This window comes from Pipistrellus hanaki, assembly GCF_964339955.1.
Source record: "Pipistrellus hanaki genome assembly, chromosome: 12".
Lineage (NCBI taxonomy): Eukaryota > Metazoa > Chordata > Mammalia > Chiroptera > Vespertilionidae > Pipistrellus > Pipistrellus hanaki.
The window spans coordinates 22168690-22190393 of NC_140514.1; the positions used below are offsets into that span (position 1 = coordinate 22168690).

General features: G+C 49.5%; 2 protein-coding genes across 5 annotated transcripts in view; one reads left to right on the forward strand and one right to left on the reverse strand.

The window, feature by feature from the left end:
• Positions 1-794: 794 nt before the first annotated feature.
• Positions 795-15198, reverse strand: MCFD2 (multiple coagulation factor deficiency 2, ER cargo receptor complex subunit). Of its 3 annotated transcripts, none has more exons than XM_084901038.1 (4): positions 15067-15198; positions 4856-5016; positions 3950-4109; positions 795-2252 (listed from the first exon to the last, which is right to left on the reverse strand). In XM_084901038.1, the coding sequence occupies exons 2-4, from the start codon at positions 5002-5004 to the stop codon at positions 2121-2123; spliced, it is 441 nt and encodes a 146-aa protein (XP_084757164.1). In that variant the 5' UTR covers positions 5005-5016; positions 15067-15198; the 3' UTR covers positions 795-2120. The 3 variants fall into 3 exon arrangements, with proteins under 3 accessions (XP_084757164.1, XP_084757163.1, XP_084757165.1); XM_084901037.1 differs by lacking the exon at positions 15067-15198 and adding an exon at positions 10528-10640; XM_084901039.1 differs by lacking the exon at positions 15067-15198 and adding an exon at positions 5625-6130.
• TTC7A (tetratricopeptide repeat domain 7A) overlaps positions 14699-21704 on the forward strand; it is a 106690-nt gene continuing 99684 nt past the window's right edge. Inside the window, exon 1 of one of the 2 annotated variants that reach the window (XM_084901001.1) lies at positions 14699-15220. In XM_084901001.1, the coding sequence (XP_084757127.1) occupies positions 15037-15220 (184 nt within the window). In that variant the 5' untranslated portion in view covers positions 14699-15036. The remainder of the gene's footprint in view (positions 15221-21704) is intronic. The other variant, XM_084901002.1, reaches the window with a different exon arrangement.

Here is a 21704-nt window from a genome sequence, read left to right on the forward strand (position 1 = left end):
CCAAGGCCTCAGGGAGGGGATGGGAAGGGAGGTACCGTAAAGGGTTTTCTTTGGGGGAAAGACTAATCATGCTGTGTCCCCTCGCCCACAAGGGAGACTTTCTGTAAGGAAAGGCAGACTAACAGGACCACAAAGGCCAGCGGGAAATCATTACCCATGGCAGCCAGCTATGCAAGGGAAAGTGTCCATCCTGTTTTAACGGGATGACTCTACCTTCTAAGGATCTGCTTCTCTTCCTCCCAGTGGCCTCCCAGCCCCCCTTCCTAGCTGCCAACAGTATGAGGTTCCTCCATCCATAAGCCCACTCACCAGATCCGTCTAGAGGGGCAGCTCTGGATGAAGAAGGGCCAGTGCAAGACCCAAGGATCTTGAAGGGTAAAAGGCAATGGCAACTTCTTTCCTTGCTTTTCAACTGGCAGAACAAAATGTTATTTCCAAAAAGCCAGGGGGGACTGTACTTTTTGCTTGGGCCTGGGAGGCTTGCAATAAAGCTATCTAATTAGATTTTCCAGCAAAGAGAGAATAGTCACCAGACTCAGGGAGAAAACACTGTGTTTTCCTAAGCCAGACAATGTTGTCATAATCTGAACTCAGCCAGGAAAAAAGGTCCAAAAAGTGATTTCATTCAGAAGAAGGAAAAAAAATGTCTAAAAGAGGAAAGTGACTGAATACTGGGAATTGACCCCTGCAAAAGCAATGGCAGAGGCAGGGAGGGTCACAGGGCCTGCACTAGAGCAGGCACATGTAAACATCTGCATCAGATAAAGCCTTCAGGTGATGGGAGAAGAAGCCTATTAAACAAATCAATGGCCCTTCAGTTTGTTTCATCAGTTTTATTGGTCATATATCCAGAATTCATTATATAAATCTTTCAAAATAACTAGGTTTTACAAGAATAGTTTATAATTCAGCTCTGATTGCACAAATACGTGACACAGGAAACCATTTTTACAAATACATGTTTTCTTATAAGAATACTTCAATAAAGAAAATAAGTCTCTATAGATCTTACAGTAAATTTTATGCAGTTTTCCCCCATTCAATCATCATTTTATGATTTTTCTGTCACAGTATGTCCATCACATCCAATAAACCAAATCACAATTTGCTGCTGCTTCTCACTTTCAGCTATTATTGAGACTCACACTGACCTGAAAGAATTCACATATTTAGGCTAAAAGGAGTCATTTAAACAACACTCTTTCTAAATACAACTTGGATCAGGTTAATTACTGTGCCTGGTGAATGATCTTTTCACTTGCACTTGGCTATGGCAGCTAGTAGTTTTACCCCCGCTGTATCAAGCAGAAGGGAAAATCCTTGCATGCCTACGTTTCTGAACTGCGAAAGTGAAACTCTAGAAACAAGAGTTAAATACAAATATTAAGAAAGCTAAAACATGTGCTACTGATTAGAGAACAGTTTTAAATTCAAGGTCTCTCCCAGGTTGAAGAAGACATGAAAGAAATAAAAGTATAAGGATATGGCAGTAGTTTCATAAAATATTGAAAAACTGAAAAAGGTCCATCTCTTAGGTCAGTGGTGTATCATATCCAAGTGCCAGAAGATATAGACTTTGGATAGCTGAACTCAATATCTGACATTCACATGAGGCTGTGGCCTTGGAATAGTTTAATCAATACTCACTTGCTCAAAGCAAGTAATCATTTAAGCCAAGGAACTTTACAGAATACTGACCACGTTTTCCCGAAGAGACAGAGCCCATAAGGGGGGACATTTGGCATTGATCCCATTCCTTCACTGTTACTGAAAAGTGTGTCCGCCTGGCAAAGCTCGTCTACTCTTCAGGTAGCATGAATGAAAACCAAGAGGACAGCAGTATTCTACAGTCCTGGTCCTGAGTCCTCAGCTCCAATTTTCCAATCCTCTTACAAAGACTCTTCAATCAAGTCCTTGGCCAACAGGAGATTTAACAGTACTTGGGGACAACATGTCCAATTTCTCTTGGCTTCTCTTTCTCACACCAGTGTCACACTTGCTACAGGTTTTTACCAAAATACTTCAGCAGTAATCGGAAATGAATTATTCTGCATTACTGAACGTGTTCAATCACATTATAATGGGTCACATTTGCATAATAACTAGGAGATGGTCAATGTCTACTGTAGTGATTTTGCAAATTCAGCATAATCAATGTATCCATCGTTGTTCTTGTCATCGTCTCTTAAAACACCATCTATTAAGTTAATCAGTTCCTCTTCACTCATTGGTGGTTCCTGTTCATTCCCGCCCTACAAAAGTTAAATGAAACAATGAGTTGGCACATTTTACTGGAAGTGCTTAGCCAATTTCCAAAATGTTTATGCTCATAGGTGCCTAAGAACTCCTTCAATGTGGCTACTTTCTAGGAATCCACAAACCATATATCAGATATAGTCAATTCACAATAATCTAATTTAGAAATTATATTTGCCAGTTAGATATAATCAAAGTAGGCACTTGCTTATTTATTTTAAAAATTACTTCTCATCCTTTTCTTATTAAAAAAGGCACCCATATTCACTGTAGAAAGCTAGATATGTTTATACAGAATTATGTGCTTCAGCAGGGAGTGGGGGTGGGCTACAGGAGTTCAATGGGGGGAGGGAGGCATATGTAATACTTTCAACAATAATTTTTTTTTTTTTTTTAAGAATGATGTATTTCAGCCGAGACTGGTTTGGCTCAACGGATAGAGCGTCGGCTTGGGGACTGAAGGGTCCCGGGTTCGATTCCGGTCAAGGGCATGTACCTTGGTTGCGGGCATATCCCCGGTAGGGGGTGTGCAAGAGGCAGCTGATCGATGACTCTCATCGATGTTTCTAACTCTATATCTCTCTCCCTTCCTATCTGTACAAAATCAATAAAATATATTAAAAAAAAAAAAAAATGATGTGTTTCACAGATTCCAGGGCCCACAAACCCATCCTAGAGAAAAGCTTACAGCTCAGGCCCTCCTGAGGACCAGCTCTGGGCATCATTTGCCCTGGTACAGTAAGAAACTGTCCACCTGGACTAGACCTTTGAGTGAGAACAAGAGGAAGAAGGCCTGCCGACCAGAGCAGACCGTGCTCCACAGGCTCACTGTGTCAAGAGCTAAGCTATCGCTTGTTCACATCCTGTGACGAATCTTCCTTTGGCACCTCTCTCATATCTACCTTTCCTCTCCTATGGCCACCACCACCCTCGCCTGCCAGGCCTCTGAACCCATTCTTCTTGCTCATACCAGACTCCCTTCATGCCTATCAGTCAGCCTCCCCCAGCAAAGGATGTTCCCAAAACACTGCTCTAGTCACACCGTCTTCAGTATGGAGCTATTAGCTCTCCCCTTGGCCTTCAGTCAACCCAAACCTGCTCTCCTGCTCACCAACATTGCTCCCCTCCTCTCACTGCACTGCAGTGTGCAGAGCAGAACAGGCATTAGGTCTGAAGACAAAAGAGCTCGATTTCAGTTTCCTCCCCTCTAAAATCATGTAATAAGAATGCCTGCCCCTGCCTTCTCCAAGGCTGTTGCCAAGGTCGGGTGAGATCTCTAACCTACTTAAAACTGCTTTGCAAACTGCTTTGTTCGCAGCACTGTACAGACCCTCCAGTATTGCTGAACCCCTCGGTCCCTTGGTTCCCCATTCTTCTCAAGTAACATGACATCCTCCCTGCTCTGCATTTTGAACATGGTTTGCCTTTTGGGTGCAGGTTTTCAAACTCTGGTATGCAGCAGAAATGCCTGTAGCTCTTACTTAAGACACAAGGCCCTGGGGCTTCAGCTGTGGCAGGCCACCCTCTGCAAGAAGGACCACTAACTAGGAAGGGACAGAACAGAGTGGCAAGCAGAAAGAAGAAAAGGAACAATACTATCGCACTGGGCAGCACGGGTCATCAAGGCGGGGGACGGAAGTACCGAAGGGAGGCCTCACCGCGAGGCTGCCCCGGGCACCACTGCCTGACCTACCTCCTTATGGACATGAGTGATGGCTGTGGAGAGTTCTAGGCCGTCAAGCAAATTATTGCCGTCATAATCGTGCATTTTGAAATAATGGAGCTGCAGTTCTTGTGGAGACATCTCCGCCTCGGGTTTGTTGATGACACCTTCTAGATGTTCCATGATATGCCTAGAAACCAACAGTTAGACTCAGACCACTTGGCAGGGACAGTGGGATCAGGCCGAAACCTTAAGGGCTCTTAAAAGTTCAAATTTTGAAACTCATCCATTGAGAAACCGGGGCAGACCACACTCATGGATGGCAGGTATAGGCAAGGCCGTGAAGGGAGCAGGAATAAAATGAAACACTGCATCTATTATGCTGGCAAGAGTATGAGTGATTTTTCCCTCTTTATTACTAGAATGTTGTTATTACAGTTTTTGAGGCTATCAATTAATTTTTTTTTCTTCTTTTTAAAGCAATTCAAGGATAACAGAGTTAAGGTGTAAGGCTAACTGGCCCAAGACAAAAGTTGCAACAAATGATTCAATGTTTGTGCCAATAAAAAAAGAAAATGGTCTTGTCGCAGTCAAGAAACCTTAGCTCTATTCTGGATTCCACCACCGCTACTGCATGCGTGCGTGTATGAGTGTGTGCATGTGTGTGTTTGTGTGTGTGTGTATGTGCGCGCGTGCATCTATCTGTGGTGAGAGACAGAATGACTTCAGGCAAGTCCTTTATCCCATTTGGGCCTCCAGATCCTCCACTGGTGATATGATGATGAAAAAAGGAATACCTGACTTACAGGTGGATATAAGAAATCCATATCATCCTTGAAAAATGTAAGCAGAAGGAAAAGAGGACTGAGTGTGCCATGGCAGCTGGCTGCAGCTGCAGAGGGAGACCCCTGGCCACGGCGCTGGCTGGATACGTACTCTTGGTCGTGCACCGTGTGCTTATCCAGCCCCATGCTGCCGGGATGGGAAGAACCGGCCCCATGCTGCTCGGCCCTGGTACCTGAGGCACAACAGGCCCAGAGCAGGCCGCACAGGAAGGGGGCTCTGAGCAGCTGCAGAGATCTCATGGTCGCTGGCACCTGGGAGGGGGGGAACACAGAAGATGAATGTGAGAACACCAGAACTGAAGTTTTTTCAAGACTCAAAACAGTGTGCTCCTGAGAAACCTGAGAAAGGAGCAAAGTTGGGGAAGAGAGTATGTTAAACGGACTCCAAGGCCAGCTCTGCCACTAGTCCACTAGACTCTAGGTCCCCATCACTCAAATGGACAGGTCTATGCCACTTCCTGAAGCACCTCCAGAAGGCCAAGCAACTCACTGAGAGCGTCAATGGGTTTGAGGATCATTCCTGCCTACAAGAAGCTTACAGTCCGATGAGAGCAACACTTCCTACTGAGAGGGCTCATGAAGGCAGAAAGCGAGGTGTCCTGAGGACAGATAAACCCTCTGAGAGTTCACAGAAAGTTTCCTCTGGTTGAGGGACATTCGGAGCGCTGACAGGCCTGGGGACTCCAGCTGGGCCTGGATGGACCTGCAGGGACTGAAGGACTAAGGGGAACGGTGGGAGTCAAGTGGCAGGTGCAGCGAAATGGGAAAGAAACTCCAAGTGGTTTAGTTGGTCTGGAGCCCAGAGAATGTGAAGTAGGAACAACGGGCTGCCAAGGTTGACCAGGCAGTACTGAACCTACTTGGCAGGCTCGGCCAATGAGACTGAAGTTCCTGGGGGTTCCTGAGTGGGAGATGAGATCGGAGCTTGTTTTCAGAATGGCAGCACAGCTGGGAAGGGATTTAGTGGAGCAAAGGTAGTTGAAGGAAGCAATGAGGTGGGTCAGGTCAAGGCCAGCACAGAGGAGAAGACATTACCCCGTGCCTCGTCCACTTTCAGGGCTGTGACAGAGCAGGTAGTTTAACCTCATCAAAGAGGTTGGAAAGGCGGGGTACACAGAAATTAGGATTCCATCAAGTACTCCCGTTGGGTAGACCTGAGATTGTGGTCAACAAAAGGAAGACAGTCAGCTACAGAGCAAGCTCCCCGAGGTCAGGAGTGCTTTGTTCCCATCAACATTCCCCACCCAGGCTCAGGCAGGGCTTTACTGACTGTTAAACTGGTCCTTCCTGGGGCTTATGGACTGACCTCCAACAGGAAGGGGAAGGACAAGCCAGGAGACCTGCACACCAATACAAAGAAAGCCCCGACTAACACATTCACTTCCTAAAAGGCAGTGCAGATTCTGCTGGATAACAAGGGCCCAAACCTATAGCAGTAAAGATAAAGCACAGCTACAGGCATACCCTTCCGCATGCTGCACACAGAGCTCAGCTCCGAAGCTCTGCCATCTCTGCTCCCTGTACCTGGGCTGGGAAGTAGACGTGTTGCAGCCCCCTCACCCATCCTAAAAGGAAGGACCCTGGAAAACGTTAGTCCTTCTACATTGAAGAAAAATTTCCAAACCTACGTTGCCTATCAGCAGTATAGGGGACAATAGTCACTGGGATGTATCACTTAAGGGTGAAAAAGCAGCATCTAGTCTTATTACTAAGGAGGGATACCATAATGCGATATGTCAATAATTGGAAAATATGTTCAATATATATCAAACAAAAAAAAGGCTGCAAAAGTCTGTAAAGAAAACTCACTTTTGCAAAAAAGAATGTATGTAGCCCAGCTGGTGTTGCTCAGTGGTTGAGTGTCAACATATGAACCAGGAGGTCACAGTTCAATCTCCTGTCAGGGCATATGCCCAGACTGCGGGCTGGATCTCCCACAGGGGCTGAGCAGGTGACAGCCAGTTGATAGTTCTCTCTAATCATTGATGTTTCTATCTCTCTCTCCTCTTCCTCTCTGAAATCAATATATATATATATATATATATATATATATATATATGTATATTTCACACACAGAACTAAAAATCAAGATTATCTTCTTTTTTTAATATATTTTATTGATTTTTTACAGAGAGGAAGGGAGAGGGTTAGAGTTAGAAACATCAATGAGAGAGAAACATCAATCAACTGCCTCCTGCACACCCCCCAACTGGGGATGCGCCTGCAACCAAGGTACATCCCTTTGACCGGAATCAAACCTGGGACCCTTCAGTCTGCAGGCTGACGCTCTATCCACTGAGCCAAACCGGTTTCGGCCAAGATTATCTTCTGGGTCATGAGATTAGTAGTGCTTTTTATTTTTACTTTTCTATTGCTTCTAAAATTTCTACTGTAAACGTGCTTTTTATTTACAAATCTGTATTTAATGTAACTCATCCCATAATTTTGTTCCAATGTTATATGGATGGAATGAAAAAGGGACTTCCAGTTCTCATTTCTGGAAAATAATTCAGAAACAGAAACCACATTTCCAATTTTACCAAATGAAAGTGTCCAGACCCCGGTAAGGCCGCTGTCACTGTAGCCGGTACAGAAAACAAGGTTTCAAGTTGCTGGGCAGTGACTGCTCAGGCCGGAACAGGGCAGAACAGTGTGTCAGAGTTCTGAGCGGCAGGGATCAGAGTGGGAGGCCTTTCAGACTCCCACATCTTCACCGCCTCTTTCTCCAGCAAGCCTTCTTCCGTTTCAGGCCTGGCTTAGTGCTCTTCCCACATGCTCCTGAGCGCGTCCCTTCAGGCAACAGCTCTGAGCGAGGTCTTGAACATCGTCCAATTACTGCTGGTGCCCTTTGCTGGACTGGGCTTTGTGAGCGTGGGGCCTGCATCTACATTCCTAGCATCAAGCACAGTCCAGTGACAGCCCTCAGCCTGTGTGCCATGGTGGTCCCTGGGCTGGGGGGGGGGGGGGGGGGGGGGGTTGTCCCTTACTTTACCAACATGCTGCCAAGTTTTGATGTCAATGTAACTGATAGTTGCACTAAATGATCACTAAACCCATGGCATGATTTCCTATAACTATGTGGTTGGAAACTCAGCATATCCAATTGGGGGAGGGGAGGGTTCTATTCAAAGAACACCAAAGTGATCGGTAGTGTAATAACTATGGGTCCAAATGATCCCCTTCTTCAAGGGAGGCAGCATAGCGGCCAAGAACCATGAATGCTGAGCACGTCCCATCGTGGTTTGCAGTTGCAGGTTTCAAACTACGGGCATACTTCGCTCTGTTGCTGAGCTACCTAAGCCAGGGCTTCTGCATAACTTTCACATGCAGAGGGAAACCAAAAACGTCACGTGACTCACTTTATTGTGAAATTCGCTTCATTGTGGTGGCCAGGAATCAAACCTGTAAATCTCCAAGGTAGCCTGTCTTAGATCACAACAAAAGCCAAATCTATGAACACAAAGGAGAAACTCTCTCCAAGTGCTGCAATGACAGCAGGGAATCTGACTGCCACCTAACACCTTAAACCGCCACACTCGAAAAGAAGCATAAGCAACTCCCTTCCGCCTCATGAACAAGTTGCATCATCCACACTCTAACCACTTAGTCCAAGGCTATGAGCAAACAGCCGGACAGACAAACACCAGGTGCTCCTGACCTCGCTGGACTTTTTTGAGAAAATGTAAAGGCCACGTTGGGAGGAAAAAACCCAAAGGAGAAGAGATTTCTGAAAGAGATTTCAGAATACAACCCAGGCTTGGAGTCACCCTTCACAAGGAGAAGCCGCAGGCCTGGGAGCGCAGCACCTGACCGTCCGCAGTCATGAGATCCACAGTGCTGGGACTGTCAGAGTTCCCCTGGCTGCATCCTCTTCCGGTCCCAGAGAATCGCTCCCACTGGACCCATCTGTCTGTCCTCCCTCTTCCTTCCAGGCCCAGTTCAAAATATCACCTCTGGATTCTTCCAGCCAAGATCAATTGTTCCCTCCTCGGACCTCGGTCTGCAGCTTCTCACACGCATGGTGGCCTCACCATATGGTCACATATTGTTCTCCTTTTCTCCTCCTGCTCTTTTCTGCCTGTCTTTTCTGCCTCTTCTATTCCCTATTGAATGATCACCAAGTGCTGAGCTGACCTGCAGACAGCAGACCTTCGCCTCTGAATCAGAGCAGTGGGTCAGGGCCTTAGGTATGTGGTTCCCTATCACGAAAGATCTGGCCTAGGCTGGAAAAACAACTTCCCTTTGGAGCCTTCCTACCAGTGATTTGGCCTGGCCCACCCACCCCTCCCATTATGTAGTTTGGAGCCAACCTTCCTGTTAACAGCTTTTCTCTCACACCAAAGGCCCTCAGTTAAGAATCCAAACTCAAAGCGGCCACACTCACTAACATCCAGACATCCTGTACCCAGAGTCAAAGCCAAAGAAAAACTCTGATCGGTACTTCCCCGTCTGAAACGTCCATGGGCCTGAACTGAAGAGAGAAAATAACCAAGTGCCTAGGCCAAACAAACCTCTACAGGGGTTGGGGGTTGAGAGCAGATTCTGAAAGGGCAGGCATTTGATAACTGGATCTATTTATTCATTTTGAGGAGCCCAAGGAGCTGCTATGCATACTTCATTTATGTATTTAACTAACATACTCTTTACTAACAGCCTGGTGCTAAGGACAGGACTATGACTGAGACAAACTCCACTTGCAAACTACAACCTGTGGCCCAGTAAGACCCACAACCCATAACCAGGGATAATTCATTAGGGACGAGGAGGTTGTTTTTTTTTTTCCAACCAAAGGATAGCACCTGGAAGGAACATGATGTAGCAGACATCTGGGCCCAGAAGGAACTTGGTCTAACCCAGGAACCCAACAGACCAATATGGTTGGAGACTCGGTATAGCAGAGACCGATGAGTTAAGAGTAAAAAGAGGGCAGGCTAAGCGGGGGCTTGCAAACCCTGTGGGATAGCGTGGAAGAGCAATGAGAAGCTACGAAAAGGTCGGAAAGGGATGTGTGTTTTAAGACTATCACTCCGGCTTCCCGGTACAGAACAAGCTCCAGAGGACCCACAAAGACATGCGGAGGACCAGTCAGGAGCCTCCTGAGGTATTATTCCTGGGCAGAGATGACGGCGGCCTGAGCCAGCTGGAGCAGAGAGACTGGGAGTGGGAACGTGGACGTATCCAAGAGAGACCTGATGGATCCGATATGGGTGGTAAGGAGCACAGGGGATGAGAACGACGCCCAGGCTGTGGCTTGGGCACTGGGTAGGTGGCAGTGCCCATGCCCAATTAGGTGACCCAAGAGGAAATCACCTTCCCTCGCCTTCCCACTCCTGGGCATAGCTAAGCCAAGCTCGCCCGGCCAGACAGGACCTGCTTATTCTCTCTTCCAGGAGGAGATGGGAGGGGGGTGGAGGGTGGGGGTGAAGATCGGAGGAGAGGGGGTGCCAGCGGAGACCGCCTCCGGCAGGGCCCATCTGGCTTCACAGTCCCCAGCAGCTTGTCCCGGGAGAGATGCTCTGCTTCTAAGCCGGCTAATCTTCCCGAGGCGGCTCGGGGGCTGAGACCCCCCCCCCCCCCACGTAGGCCCTCCAGCCTCTCAACCTGAGCCTGACGCCCCAGGACCACGGAGGGGTGCCGGGACCCAGCCCTGCTGAGGACCCCTGAGGGCCGCCCCATGGACCTCCTCCTCCCCCCATCCCCCAGGGTGGGGACACGGGCCTCACAAGCTGCAGCCACACCTGGGCTGCTCCCGGGTTCACTCACCCTCGCGGCCCGCGGCGCCTGCCCAACTTCCCCAGACACGCAGCGACCCCGCGTGAGCCTCGCCAGCCCCCGTCCTCAGCGCCGTTCCCAGGCCCCGCCCCCCGGCCTGCCATGCGCAGGCGCGGCCCCCTTCTGCCCCGCCCATTGGCTCCGCGAGGCCCCGCCCCCGCCCGCCGCCCGGCTGGGTGTTCAGCTCAGGAGATTCCACGTGTAACGGGCCCCCAGGGTCTGGCGGACGCCGTTCTTCCTGCTTCCCGAAGGCGACTCTCGGCTGCAGCCCGGTCTGGTTGACCTGAACACCCAGGGGCCCGGAAGGTTGCTAGGCGGGCCTGGAAGGTTGCTAGGAAACCCCGAGGAGCGTAGACCGCGTGGGACAGTAGAGGGACAAAACAGTTGGAGCAGTCGCCTAGGCTAGAGCTTCCAGCTCCGCCTCCACTTCCACTTCCACTTGCAAATTGGGGAGATAATAGGAAATCCTAAATCCTTAACTAATGGAAGGGCTGGAAGACGCTGGAGTTGGCCTTCAATCCTGTGTTTCCAAGATGGCCCTGCTTCCATCCTCCGCTTTCTCAATGCCACAAAGCCATGTTCTGCAACACCTACTCACAGAGGAGTCCCCCCAAGACTATGGTAGCCCAGTTCAAATACCACCTCACCTGTGCAGTTCGTGGAAATCTCAATAGAAGGCAAGCATTAATAAAAATAAAAAATAAAAACAATAAAAATAAAAAATAAAACTGGACTTCAATTCCGGTCAAGGCACTTGGTTTTAGCAGGTCAGTGCCTTGAAAGTTAGCCATGGCAACTGCCTTAAATAGTCACTTATTCCTGAATCTCTGGATCCACTCTGTTCATCAGTTTATTTTATTAAGATTCCACATATGCGAGAAATTGAAGGCATTTTTATAAACCAATAATGAATTATCAGAAAGAGAAACTAGCCTTAGCCAGTTTGGCTCAGTGGATTGAGCGTCTGCCTGTGGACTGAAGGGTCCCAGGTTTGATTCCGGTCAAGAACACATGCCCAGGTTGTGGACTCGATCCTCAGGAGGGGGCATGCAGGAGGCAGCCAATCAATGATTCTCCCTCATCATTGATGTTTCTATCTCTCTCTCTCACTCTCCCTTCTTCTCAGAAATAAAAAATATATAGCCGAAACCAGTTTGGCTCAGTGGATAGAGCATCAGCCTGCGGACTGAAGGGTCCTGGGTTTGATTCCAGTCAAGGGCATGTACGTTGGTTGTGGGCACATCCCCAGAAGGGGGTGTGCAAGAGACAGCTGATGGATGATTCTCTCTCATCGATGTTTCTAGCTCTCTGTCCCTCTTTCTTCCTCTCTGTAAAAAAATCAATAAAATATATTTTTAAAATATATTTAAAAAAAAGAAAAGAAAAACTAAAAAAACAATTCCATTTACTATTGCAACAACCAAAAAAAATATTTAGGAATAAGCTAACCAAGGAGCTAAAACTTACTGTTAACTTTTTTCCTTACCAAAGCAAATAAAGATTTTTTTTTTTTTTTTTAAGACCAATAGCTTACTATAGCCTCTCTTATGATTCAGTGGCAAGCCCTCCCCACCTTGTCTGGGGCAGCAGATTACACTAGTAGCATTTCCCATTGTCTTGTCTTAGGCTCCCCTTTAAACCAGATGGTCCCTGATGCTGTATCTTCGTTGTCCTGTGAAAACATTCCTCAGCAAGTGGATCTACCTCCTATAAACTTTATTACTTCCTCTGAGCTCAGCTTCACCTGATCGGCAAGCAAGTTATCTTGGTAGTATTTTCAAGGTAGCAAGCAGTCTTTATCAGAATTTGTCCTAAATTCTCACCTAAGAGATTTCAGATTAAAAAATAAAAACCACCACCACCCTTTCTATATGCCTTTGATTTTGGCCAATGTTGCTAATTAGTCATGGTTGTTCTTTGCTGTGCACCTAGTCTCTTACTGCCCTCCCCCCCAAAACAAAAAACAAAACAAAAAAAAACCCGCTGGTCATTGCTCTTTATCTCTGCTAAAGAGCATGAAGGCTCTTCACAGTATTGAGGAGCAGTGCATAATAAGCTTTTTGTTTTTGTTTTTTTAATATATTTTATTGATTTTTTTTAAGAGAGGAAGGAAAAGGGATAGAGAGCTAGAAACATTGATGAGACAGAAACATCGATCAGCTGCCTCCTGCACACCCCCCACTGGGGATGTGCCCGCAACCAGTGTATGTACCCTTGACAGGAATCAAACCCGGGACCTTTCAGACCGCAGGCTGATGCTCTATCCACAGGTTTCGGCTAGGCTTTTTGTTTTTGTATTATAAAAATGTATTTGTAGCCAAACAAAGGATGCACCTAGAAGCAAGATCTCAATAGACTGAGATAAATTCTTCACATCATAAGTTCAAATCATGCCAAGTGCAAGGGCTGTTCCTCCCGGCCTCGGCCCATGCCCACACAAACACTGGAACACCTGTCAAACAAGCACCCACCCCCCTTCAGCCAGTCCCCTGGAGTGCTGTAACCTGGGGGCAGGCTTGGCAAAGGACCGCAGAAAAGAGGGAGGAGAGGAAGGAGGGTTCCTTTTCCATAAAGATTGCCTCCCGCTTATCAACCCTGCTTCTCTTTGTCTGCCCCAGGGCTGACTCTGGGGAATGCCAGATCTGGGGTAAATCACAGGGTGTACTCGGGCCACCCTCCCCGAAAGGACGAGCTCAAATCATTCTCCTAGCAGAATCCGGTTCTGGTCACTAGCAAGGGCAGCCAAGGGTAACTAACCAAAAGCCAACAAGAGGAGCTGACAGCAGTAAGCAAGGAGGAGTGGACGTAAATTGAGTAAATTCTAACTGTCTAACTGCCGGCACTGACCCAATTTTTCTTCACTTTTCTCCCGGATTCTGGGAGTTCAGGTACTCAGCACAGCCCCCAAGTTCAGGAAACACTGCCTGCCGAGCAAGGAATGGAGCTACATTTGGAACCTGGAGAGAAGGGGATCTAGAGGGATGGGGTGGGGGGCAGGAAGACTGCCTTCAACTGATAACCCCAGCGCCATGGGCCCAGTGGGATAAGCACCAGGAGCCTGGGGTCCTCTTGACAAAAGCCTCCCCACGTTGACAGCTGTGCAGAAGCAGTGGCTCCTAACATGGAGAGGCCATGCTCACTCTCAAGGTCACGTGTCGGGCAGTGGGACAGACCTACATGAGGGGTCTTAGGAATCTATTTTTAAAAGCTTGCCTGGCCTCCCCTGTTTTCTGGAATCTTTACTTAAATACAGGGAGAGTTTTTTTGTTTGCTTGGTTGCTTGCTTTTTTGTTTTGGTCTTACCATGATTTTCTGCATGTTTGGCGTCAATCCCTACACAAGACTACCCCGCAGGTGGGGCCACCAGAACCGGTATCGGGCACAGGGTGTGTAAGTCTGCCCCTCCCTCCAGGCCGCCTTGTCATCCTTTGAACTTCTTAGTGCCCCACAGAGCCAGGCAAGGCCTGCCAAGAGCTCAGGAAAGCTTTGATCACCGTCTTTAGACACCAGAACTAAGACATAAACAAATACCAACTTGGAGGAACAGCTTAAAACCTTTGAGAAATCCAGGGCAACTGGATTCTGCGGAGAACAGTCGGTTAGTGTAGGGGAGTCAAGTTGGAAAGAGGAACTTCGCTGTTTAAAAAAAAAGAAGAAAAAAATGGAAAGAAACAGTTCGTTAGAGTGGGGAGCCTCAAATCCGCCCGTTCTCTCCCGCGTACCCCGGGGGTGGCGCGCAGGGCCCGCGGGCTCCCCGCAGGGAGCGGGGCAGGACCCGGGCGGCGGAGGCGGGGTTCCGGGGAGCCTCCCCCCGGCCGGCCGGCCTCTCCTCGGATTTGTGACGTGTCGGGGGGCGCCGCGGTGACGGGAGCCACCACACAAAGCCGGAACGTCGGGGGTCCCTCAGGCCAAGAGCCCTGATGGGTTGGGAAGGGGGCGCGCAGCGGGGCGCCCCCGGGGCGCCGGCACTCCGCCCAGCATTAAAGTGAACGCCGAGGCCGCCGCGCGCGCGGCGGGGGGCGGCTGGCGCCGGGGCGGCCGCGGGCGCGCCTCCTCGCGGGCCTGGCTGCGGTGGCCCCGCTGGCCCCCGGCGCGCCCGGCCCCCCGGAGCCGCGCCCCGCCCCCGCGGGGGTGGAGCGGAGGCCGGGGGCGGGACCGCAGCTGGCGGCGCCCGGGCCCGGGGCGGGGGCTGTGGCAGCAGCTGCAGCAGCGGCGGCGGCAGCAGCGGCAGAGGCTGTGGCAGCTGCGGCGGAGGCTGCTCCTGGACGCGGCGCCCGGGCCGCGCAGCCGGAGCCCCAGCCCGGAGGCGTCGGGCGGTGCCATCAGTGCTGCTGCTGCTGCCCTCCCGCCGCCGCCTGGGCCCCCGCCGCTGCCGGGGCCCCGGACGCCGCCGTCCGCGCCCTCGTCGACCCCGCCTGCGTGTGCTCCCCAGCCGGGACGCCGCCCCCGGCCGGGTCTCCACTTCTTGGCGGCGCCTCCCATGACAGCGCCCGCGCGAAGATGGCTGCGAAGGGCGCACACGGCTCCCACCTGAAGGTAGAGGGCGAGCTGGAGCGCTGCCGCGCCGAGGGCCTCTGGCACCGCGTGCCCCTGCTGGTCCGGCAGATGAAGGCGCTGGTCGTGCACGGCGGCGTAGGCACCCGGAGATCCCTCCCCAGCGCCTTGTTCACCTCCCAGGACACCGGTGAGCTGGAGCGAGGGAAGGGGCTGGCTCCCGAGCCGGAGCGCGCGCGCCAAACGCGCCGCCTCCTCCTCCAGGAAGTGCGCCCCGACTGCCCCGGGCCGCCGCCGGGCGCCGTGGGTATTCCTCTTCCTGGAGCGCTGGTCTGAGAAAACTCGTGCAGGTTGGGTGCTTGGGGGTTGGGGGGCGGGGAAGAGGAACGCCTTTTGCTCTCTGCCCTTTAGGATCATGTGGGCAACTTCCATCTATTGTGAAATGGTGGTACGGGCACGTGTCAGATGAGTTAGGGCTGGGGCTGGACTCTTGCACCACCTTGAAACTCCCATCAGGTGAAGACTGACCGTGTGTCTCCCCGCGCCTTTCCTCTGCTTCCCCCAAGTCCAGTGGACAGCGAGCTCTGTCCCTAACAACAGACCTACTTGGAGGCGTTGATGATCCACGGGGGCGGGTGGTGGAGTGTGAAAGAGGCCTGGGAAGCCTCAGTGTCCTCGTTTGTAGCTGGGCTCGGGGACCCTTCTGGCCCTGGCAGCTTTGGGCTTCAGCCATAGGGGCTGGTTGGGCTGGGCTCCTGGGTGGAAAGTACCCTGATGTGGCAGTGGGGGGAGCCCCGCCCCCGGCTCCAACCTCAAATCCTGTCCCTAGTGCCCTCAGCTCAGCCTGCAGAGCGCTCTCTGAGCCGTCTTTGAGCACTTGAGAGCCCTGTGGAAGGAAGTAAACACAGTTATAAAGGGTGTTAAACACTGCCTGTGGAAGGCTCTGTGGAGGAGAAGGAATGATGATAATAGTAATAGGAATAGCTCACCCTTCCCTAGCACTCACTGTGTGCCAGACGCCGTCCTGAGCGAGCACTCTAACCAACTCATTCATTCCTCCCAACAACCCAAGGAACAGGCGCTCTCCTTTGCGCCACTTACAGATAAGGATAGGGAGGCTCAGGGAAGTAACTTGATCACCCAGTGGATCAGCGGTGGTGGCATCAGGATTTAAACCCAGATTTCTCAGCACATCCTTTTAATCACGTGTATGCTTACCTCTCAAAGATGTGTAGCACCAAATCCCGGCCTGAAGAGCTAGCTGCCAAAATGGACAGGGAGGCAGGGAGGCGATCAGAGGGCAATTGTGCATTAGATGGCGGGACTCAGGAAGTAGCAGAATTATGTACTGACCTCTGACAGTGGAAAGGGCAGAATGTGTCTGTCCAATGACGGGGGAGGATAGAAGGACTACTGAGGGGGGCTAGGTGGCAGGGACGGACAGTCAGGTTGAACCTTTGAGTGTGGCAGTGGCCAGAGGTGGTACATATATGGGAGAAGCTGGTATACCCCCTCTTTTTAGGGCAGCATAGATAAATTACAGGTTCTCCTCTGTCCCCTGTATGGGTGGTGTGGGATAAGTCTGGTGAGGGTGGGAAGTGGAGAGTGACCCACACAGAGGCATTGGGGTCTTGTCAGAGGTATGGGGATGTGAGTCAGGTTGGCACTGCGGAGAAACACACTGGGACCAAGACAGGAACCAGGCCTCGTTCAGTCCATAGTGGGCTGTATTTCCTCAGCTATTCTTTAGAGGTCTCAAGACACTGACTGTTTATTCATTGGTAACCCAGAAAGAAAGAGTTTAGAGAGCCACACAAGTTAAGAAATTAGACCTAATGGATTCAACATCGTTAAACAGACGTTTAAACTGCAGGACTTATAAGGGCCTTTAATATGCTCACCTGCATGTGATGTTAAAGCTGAAGTTAAAGTATAAATACCACATTTCTTTCCCCCCCCCAAATTTATTTATTTATTTTTAATATATTTTATTGATTTTGTACAGAGAGGAAGGGAGAGAGATAGAGAGCTAGAAACATCGATGAGAGTCATCGATCAGCTGCCTCTTGCACACCCCCTACTGGGGATATGCCCACAACCAAGGTACATGCCCTTGACTGGAATCGAACCCGGGACCCTTTAGTCCCCAAGCCGATGCTCTATCCATTGAGCCAAACCGGTTTCGGCTAAATACCACATTTCTCAAACTTCCTTTACTATATTCAATGAAGCATTATTGGGAAACACTAGTATGACAGTTTATGAATGGTATGGTATGGTATATAGTGCTTTCTCTGTTTTTTTTTGTTTGTTTGTTTTTTTGTTTTTTTCCCCCCCTCTTTCTTGTTAATCCTCACTGGAGGATATTTTTCCCATCAATTTTCAGACAGAGTGGAAGGGAGAGGAAGAGACAGAGAGAGAGAGAAGCATCGATGTAAGAGAGGCACATCAATTGGTTGTCAGGGCCAGGGCCAGGGATCGCGCCTGCAACTGAGATAAGTACCCTTGACTGGAATCGAACCTGGAACCATTCAGACTATGGGCTGATGCGCTATCCAGTGAGCCAAACCAGCAAGGGCGCTCTATTTTTTTTTCCTCCAATTTTTGTAAACAACCCTGTGGGGGGAAGACAGAAATTATTTTCCCCATTACATTTTTGTCTTAAATATTTTTTTGAATATATTTTATTGATTTTTACACAGAGAGGAATTGAGAGGGATAGAGGGTTAGAAACGTCAATGAGAGAGATACATCGACCAGCTGCCTCTTGCACACCCCTTCACTGGGGATGTGCCCGCAACCAAAGTACATGCCCTTGACTGGAATCGAACCCGGGACCTTTCAGTCCGCAGACCGATGCTCTATCCACTAAGCCAAACCGGTTTCGGCACATTTTTGTCTTAAATATTTTATTTTAGAGAGAAACATCAATGATAAGATAGAATCTTTGATCAGCTGCCTCCTGCATGCCCCCTACCAGGGATCGAGCCCAAAATCCTGACTGGGAATTGAACATACTGATAGGTTGATGCTCAACCACTGAGCCACATAGCAAGACTATTGTCCCCATTTTAAACACATGGACACCAAGACTCAGAGAAGTCACATGACGTGTATATGGCAGAGCCTGTACCCAAGCCTGAACCCCTGCAGCCAATTCTACTAGTAACAGAGTGGGGCATATGAGGCCCGGCCTGGCTTCACTGGGGGAACTGACCAGCAAGCGAGAGACTGAAGGATGCTGGGAGGTCTCTCCTGTCAAGTTTGGGGTTTGGGTCAGTCAGCGATTTCTCCTCCACTGTTAAATCCAGATACACTATCCCAGAATGCACGCATGCACATGAGCAAGGAAAACAAGTGACTCCTAAAGCCCACGCATGGAGCTTTTTACTGGATTGTCTGTTATCTTGGTTCTCTCTCCTTGAGGTTCTTATTTTCTTTTCCCCCTTAGGGAAGTCATTTTCCTTTTCTTTTTTGCTAATCCTCACCCAAGGATAGTTTCTCCATTGGTTTTCATAGAAAGTGGAAGGGAGAATGAGAGAAACATTAACCTAGGTACATGCCCTTCACTGGAATTGAACCCAAGACCCCTCTGTCCACGGGCTGACGCTCTATCCACTGAGCCAAACTGGCTAGGGCTCCATGGGGTTCTTGATCACTTGAGGGACTGAGAGACTGTTCTGGGGGGTGGGGGGTGGGGGGGTGTTGTTGGCACTGACCCCTCCTCTCCCCTCCTCCCGCAACTCAGGAGGGAGTTCCTTCAAGTCCCACCTGGCCTGTTGGATCTGACAGTCAGTGACTGGAAGCGTTAACAGTTATATGACTTGGGAGAGGGGAAGAAGGTACCGAGGGGGAGCCAAGCCCCAGCTGAAACCCATTTTACAGGCTGAGGCCCTGAGGCCCTGCCGCATCTGTGGGGTTTCCCTCAGAAGCTAAAATCCCAAAGCATGGGTTTCACTGCAGAGGGCAGGAGGGGAGGGCCCCGCTGAGGGGGCTTCTTGCTGGTCTGGTGGGAGGGAAGGACTAGGAGAAGCTCCCTCAGAAGGGCCCCTACGCCCTTTCCTGTCTGGGGAGGCCGCTGCCCGCCACCCACCCAGGGGGAAGGTGGTTGCTCCTTTTTGTGCATTTGCTTTCAAACTCACATCCGGTGTAGAGTTGATCAGGATGGAACAAAACCTCTGTGGTGGGGCTTGTTTGTGTAAAGACAAAGAGTCTGTCCAAGTGGTTAGTTAACGAGTGTTTCTTCAGATGAAGTTAGAAGGGGTGTCTGAGGCAGGTGGCCTCTCACTAGGTTCAGCCTCTTCCTTCTCTCTCAACGCTTGGAAGGTCCCCACCCTCTGCAGCCCTGTGAGGTGAGCAGCTGTGGAGACGTCCCCATGTGACCCAGTGAGGAGGGGCCGGGTCTGAACGCAGGGCTTGCTGGCTGAACCCAGGTTTCCAGACAACGAGTTGGCAGGTTGTGGCGAGGGGAGCACTGTCCTGCAAATGTGGGTGCGGGGAGGAGGCGGGTGTCCTTGAAGTGGGTCTCTGTGACCTGGCTCCCAGGAGAGGCTTGGAGAGGATGGGAGCGGAAAGGACGCTAGCTGCCAGAGTCCTTCACAACGGGTGGGCAGCCAGGGTGGCCATTAGGTGGTGGCCTCATTTGAGTCTCTGTCAAGGGCAGGGGGCTGGGCTGGACTGCCTGAATCAGCACCCAGGCTCCTAGAGTCTGTCTCATTCTGTCAAGAAGGGGATGCCCCCAGCAGGGGAGAAGCAGGTCCTCTTTACCCAAACCGTGTAGGGAGTAGATTTTGGACAATACAACGTTAAAAAGCAGTCTGTGCCACCTTCAGAGAAGGACAGGAAAGCCTCCATCCATCCTCCTGGATTCTCGTTTAACAACTGAAAATCCAGAACTTTTCATTTTAAAATATCCTTCAGTTCCCTAGACTGGCCAGTTGAGGATAATAGGATGGAAAGAAAGGGGGAAGGAAGAGAAAGAATGGTGCAGGGAGGAGAAGTGAGCAAGAAAGAAAAGGAAGTAAATTCCCAACACCTACGGAGTGTCTGCTAAACAAAGCAGGATAAGTGGGGGTGAAGAGGTGGGAAAATGGCTCTGGAGAAGGAGCTGAAGTGTTAATTTATAAAATAGTCTGGAATTTTGCCAAAACCGGTTTGGCTCAGTGGTAGAGCATCAGTCTGCGGACTGAAAGGTCCCGGGTTCGATTCCGGTCAAGGGCATGTACGTTGGTTGCGGGCACATCCCCGGTGGGGGGTGTGTAGGAGGCAGCTGGTCGATATTTCTCTCTCATCGATGTTTCTGGCTCTCTATCTCTCTCCCTTCCTCTCTGTAAAAAAATCAATAAAATATATTTAAAAAAAATTTTTTTTAAATAAAATAGTCTGGATTTCGTATGTATATGACAGTGAGAATAATTCTTATCCATGCCCTTGGAATTAGTATTAGTTTCTTTAAAAAAAAAAAAATGATTGTATTGATTTGAGAGAGAGAGAAAGGGAGAGGGAGAGAGAAACATCGATCAGTTTGCCTCCAGCCAGCTGAGCCACCGGCCAGGGCACTATTCGTTTTGAACCTATTGTGTGCAGCTCTTAGACTGTTCTTTATTTCTACAGTATCTATCTGAAGCTTTGCTCTGCATAGGATGCAAGGGAGACAGATTATCCTTTGGCTGTGCTATTTTATTGTTATGGGCTGTGGCCATGATACTATTGCCTATTTTCTTTTCTTTTAAAAAAAAAATATATTTTATTGATTTTTTACAGAGAGGAAGGGAGAGGGATAGAGAGCTAGAAACATCGATGAGAGAGAATCACCGATCAGCTGCCTCTTGCACACCCCCTACTGGGGATGTGCCCGAAACCAAGGTACATGCCCTTGACCGGAATCGAACCTGGAACCTTTCAGTCCCCAGGCCGACGCTCTATCCACTGAGCCAAACCGGTTTCGGCTACTATTGCCTATTTTCATTTTCATCTATACAGTGGGAATGATATCTACCTTTTAGGGCCGTGCTGATTAAATGATACTTTATAATAAAGTACCTGGCACTCAGTAGGCCCTCAACAAAAATTAGTCTCCCTTACTCATTAAAAGGTGAAGGGATTGGCTAAAGAACATATACCGTGTTTCCCCAAAAATAAGACATCCTCCAAAAATAAGACCTAGCGCAACTTTGGGAGAAAAAATTAACGTAAGACACTGTCTTATTTTCGGGGAAACAGGGTATGCCCCCAGACAGTAGTGATGTGAGGGCCAAGGAGGGAGAGCCGAGGGCTGGGTAGAGGTGGACAAAGGGGGGTGGGGGTGGGGGGACATTGGCAATAGTGCCAACCATAAAACATGTACATTTTTTAAAAAGGCGCTCTTGTGGTTTCGAGCAGTGCTTCTCAAATGATCTGTGAGGACCAGTTTTATGACTTTATATACCCAATCTGATACTTTCATAAGATACACAAACGTTTACCCTCCCTTTTTTTTTTTTTTTTAATGATTCAGTTCAACAGATTCAAAATCCTTCTGTCTGTCACGTTATTGTCAACCTTTGTGAACGTGTACTCTAAATTTCTGCACTTAACCTCCAGGGACTGGGTCAAACACTCACAGACCTACCTGTTCTAGTCCGGGGACTATACTTTGAGCAACAAGTGTTCAGAGGGCACTCCCATAATTTTGA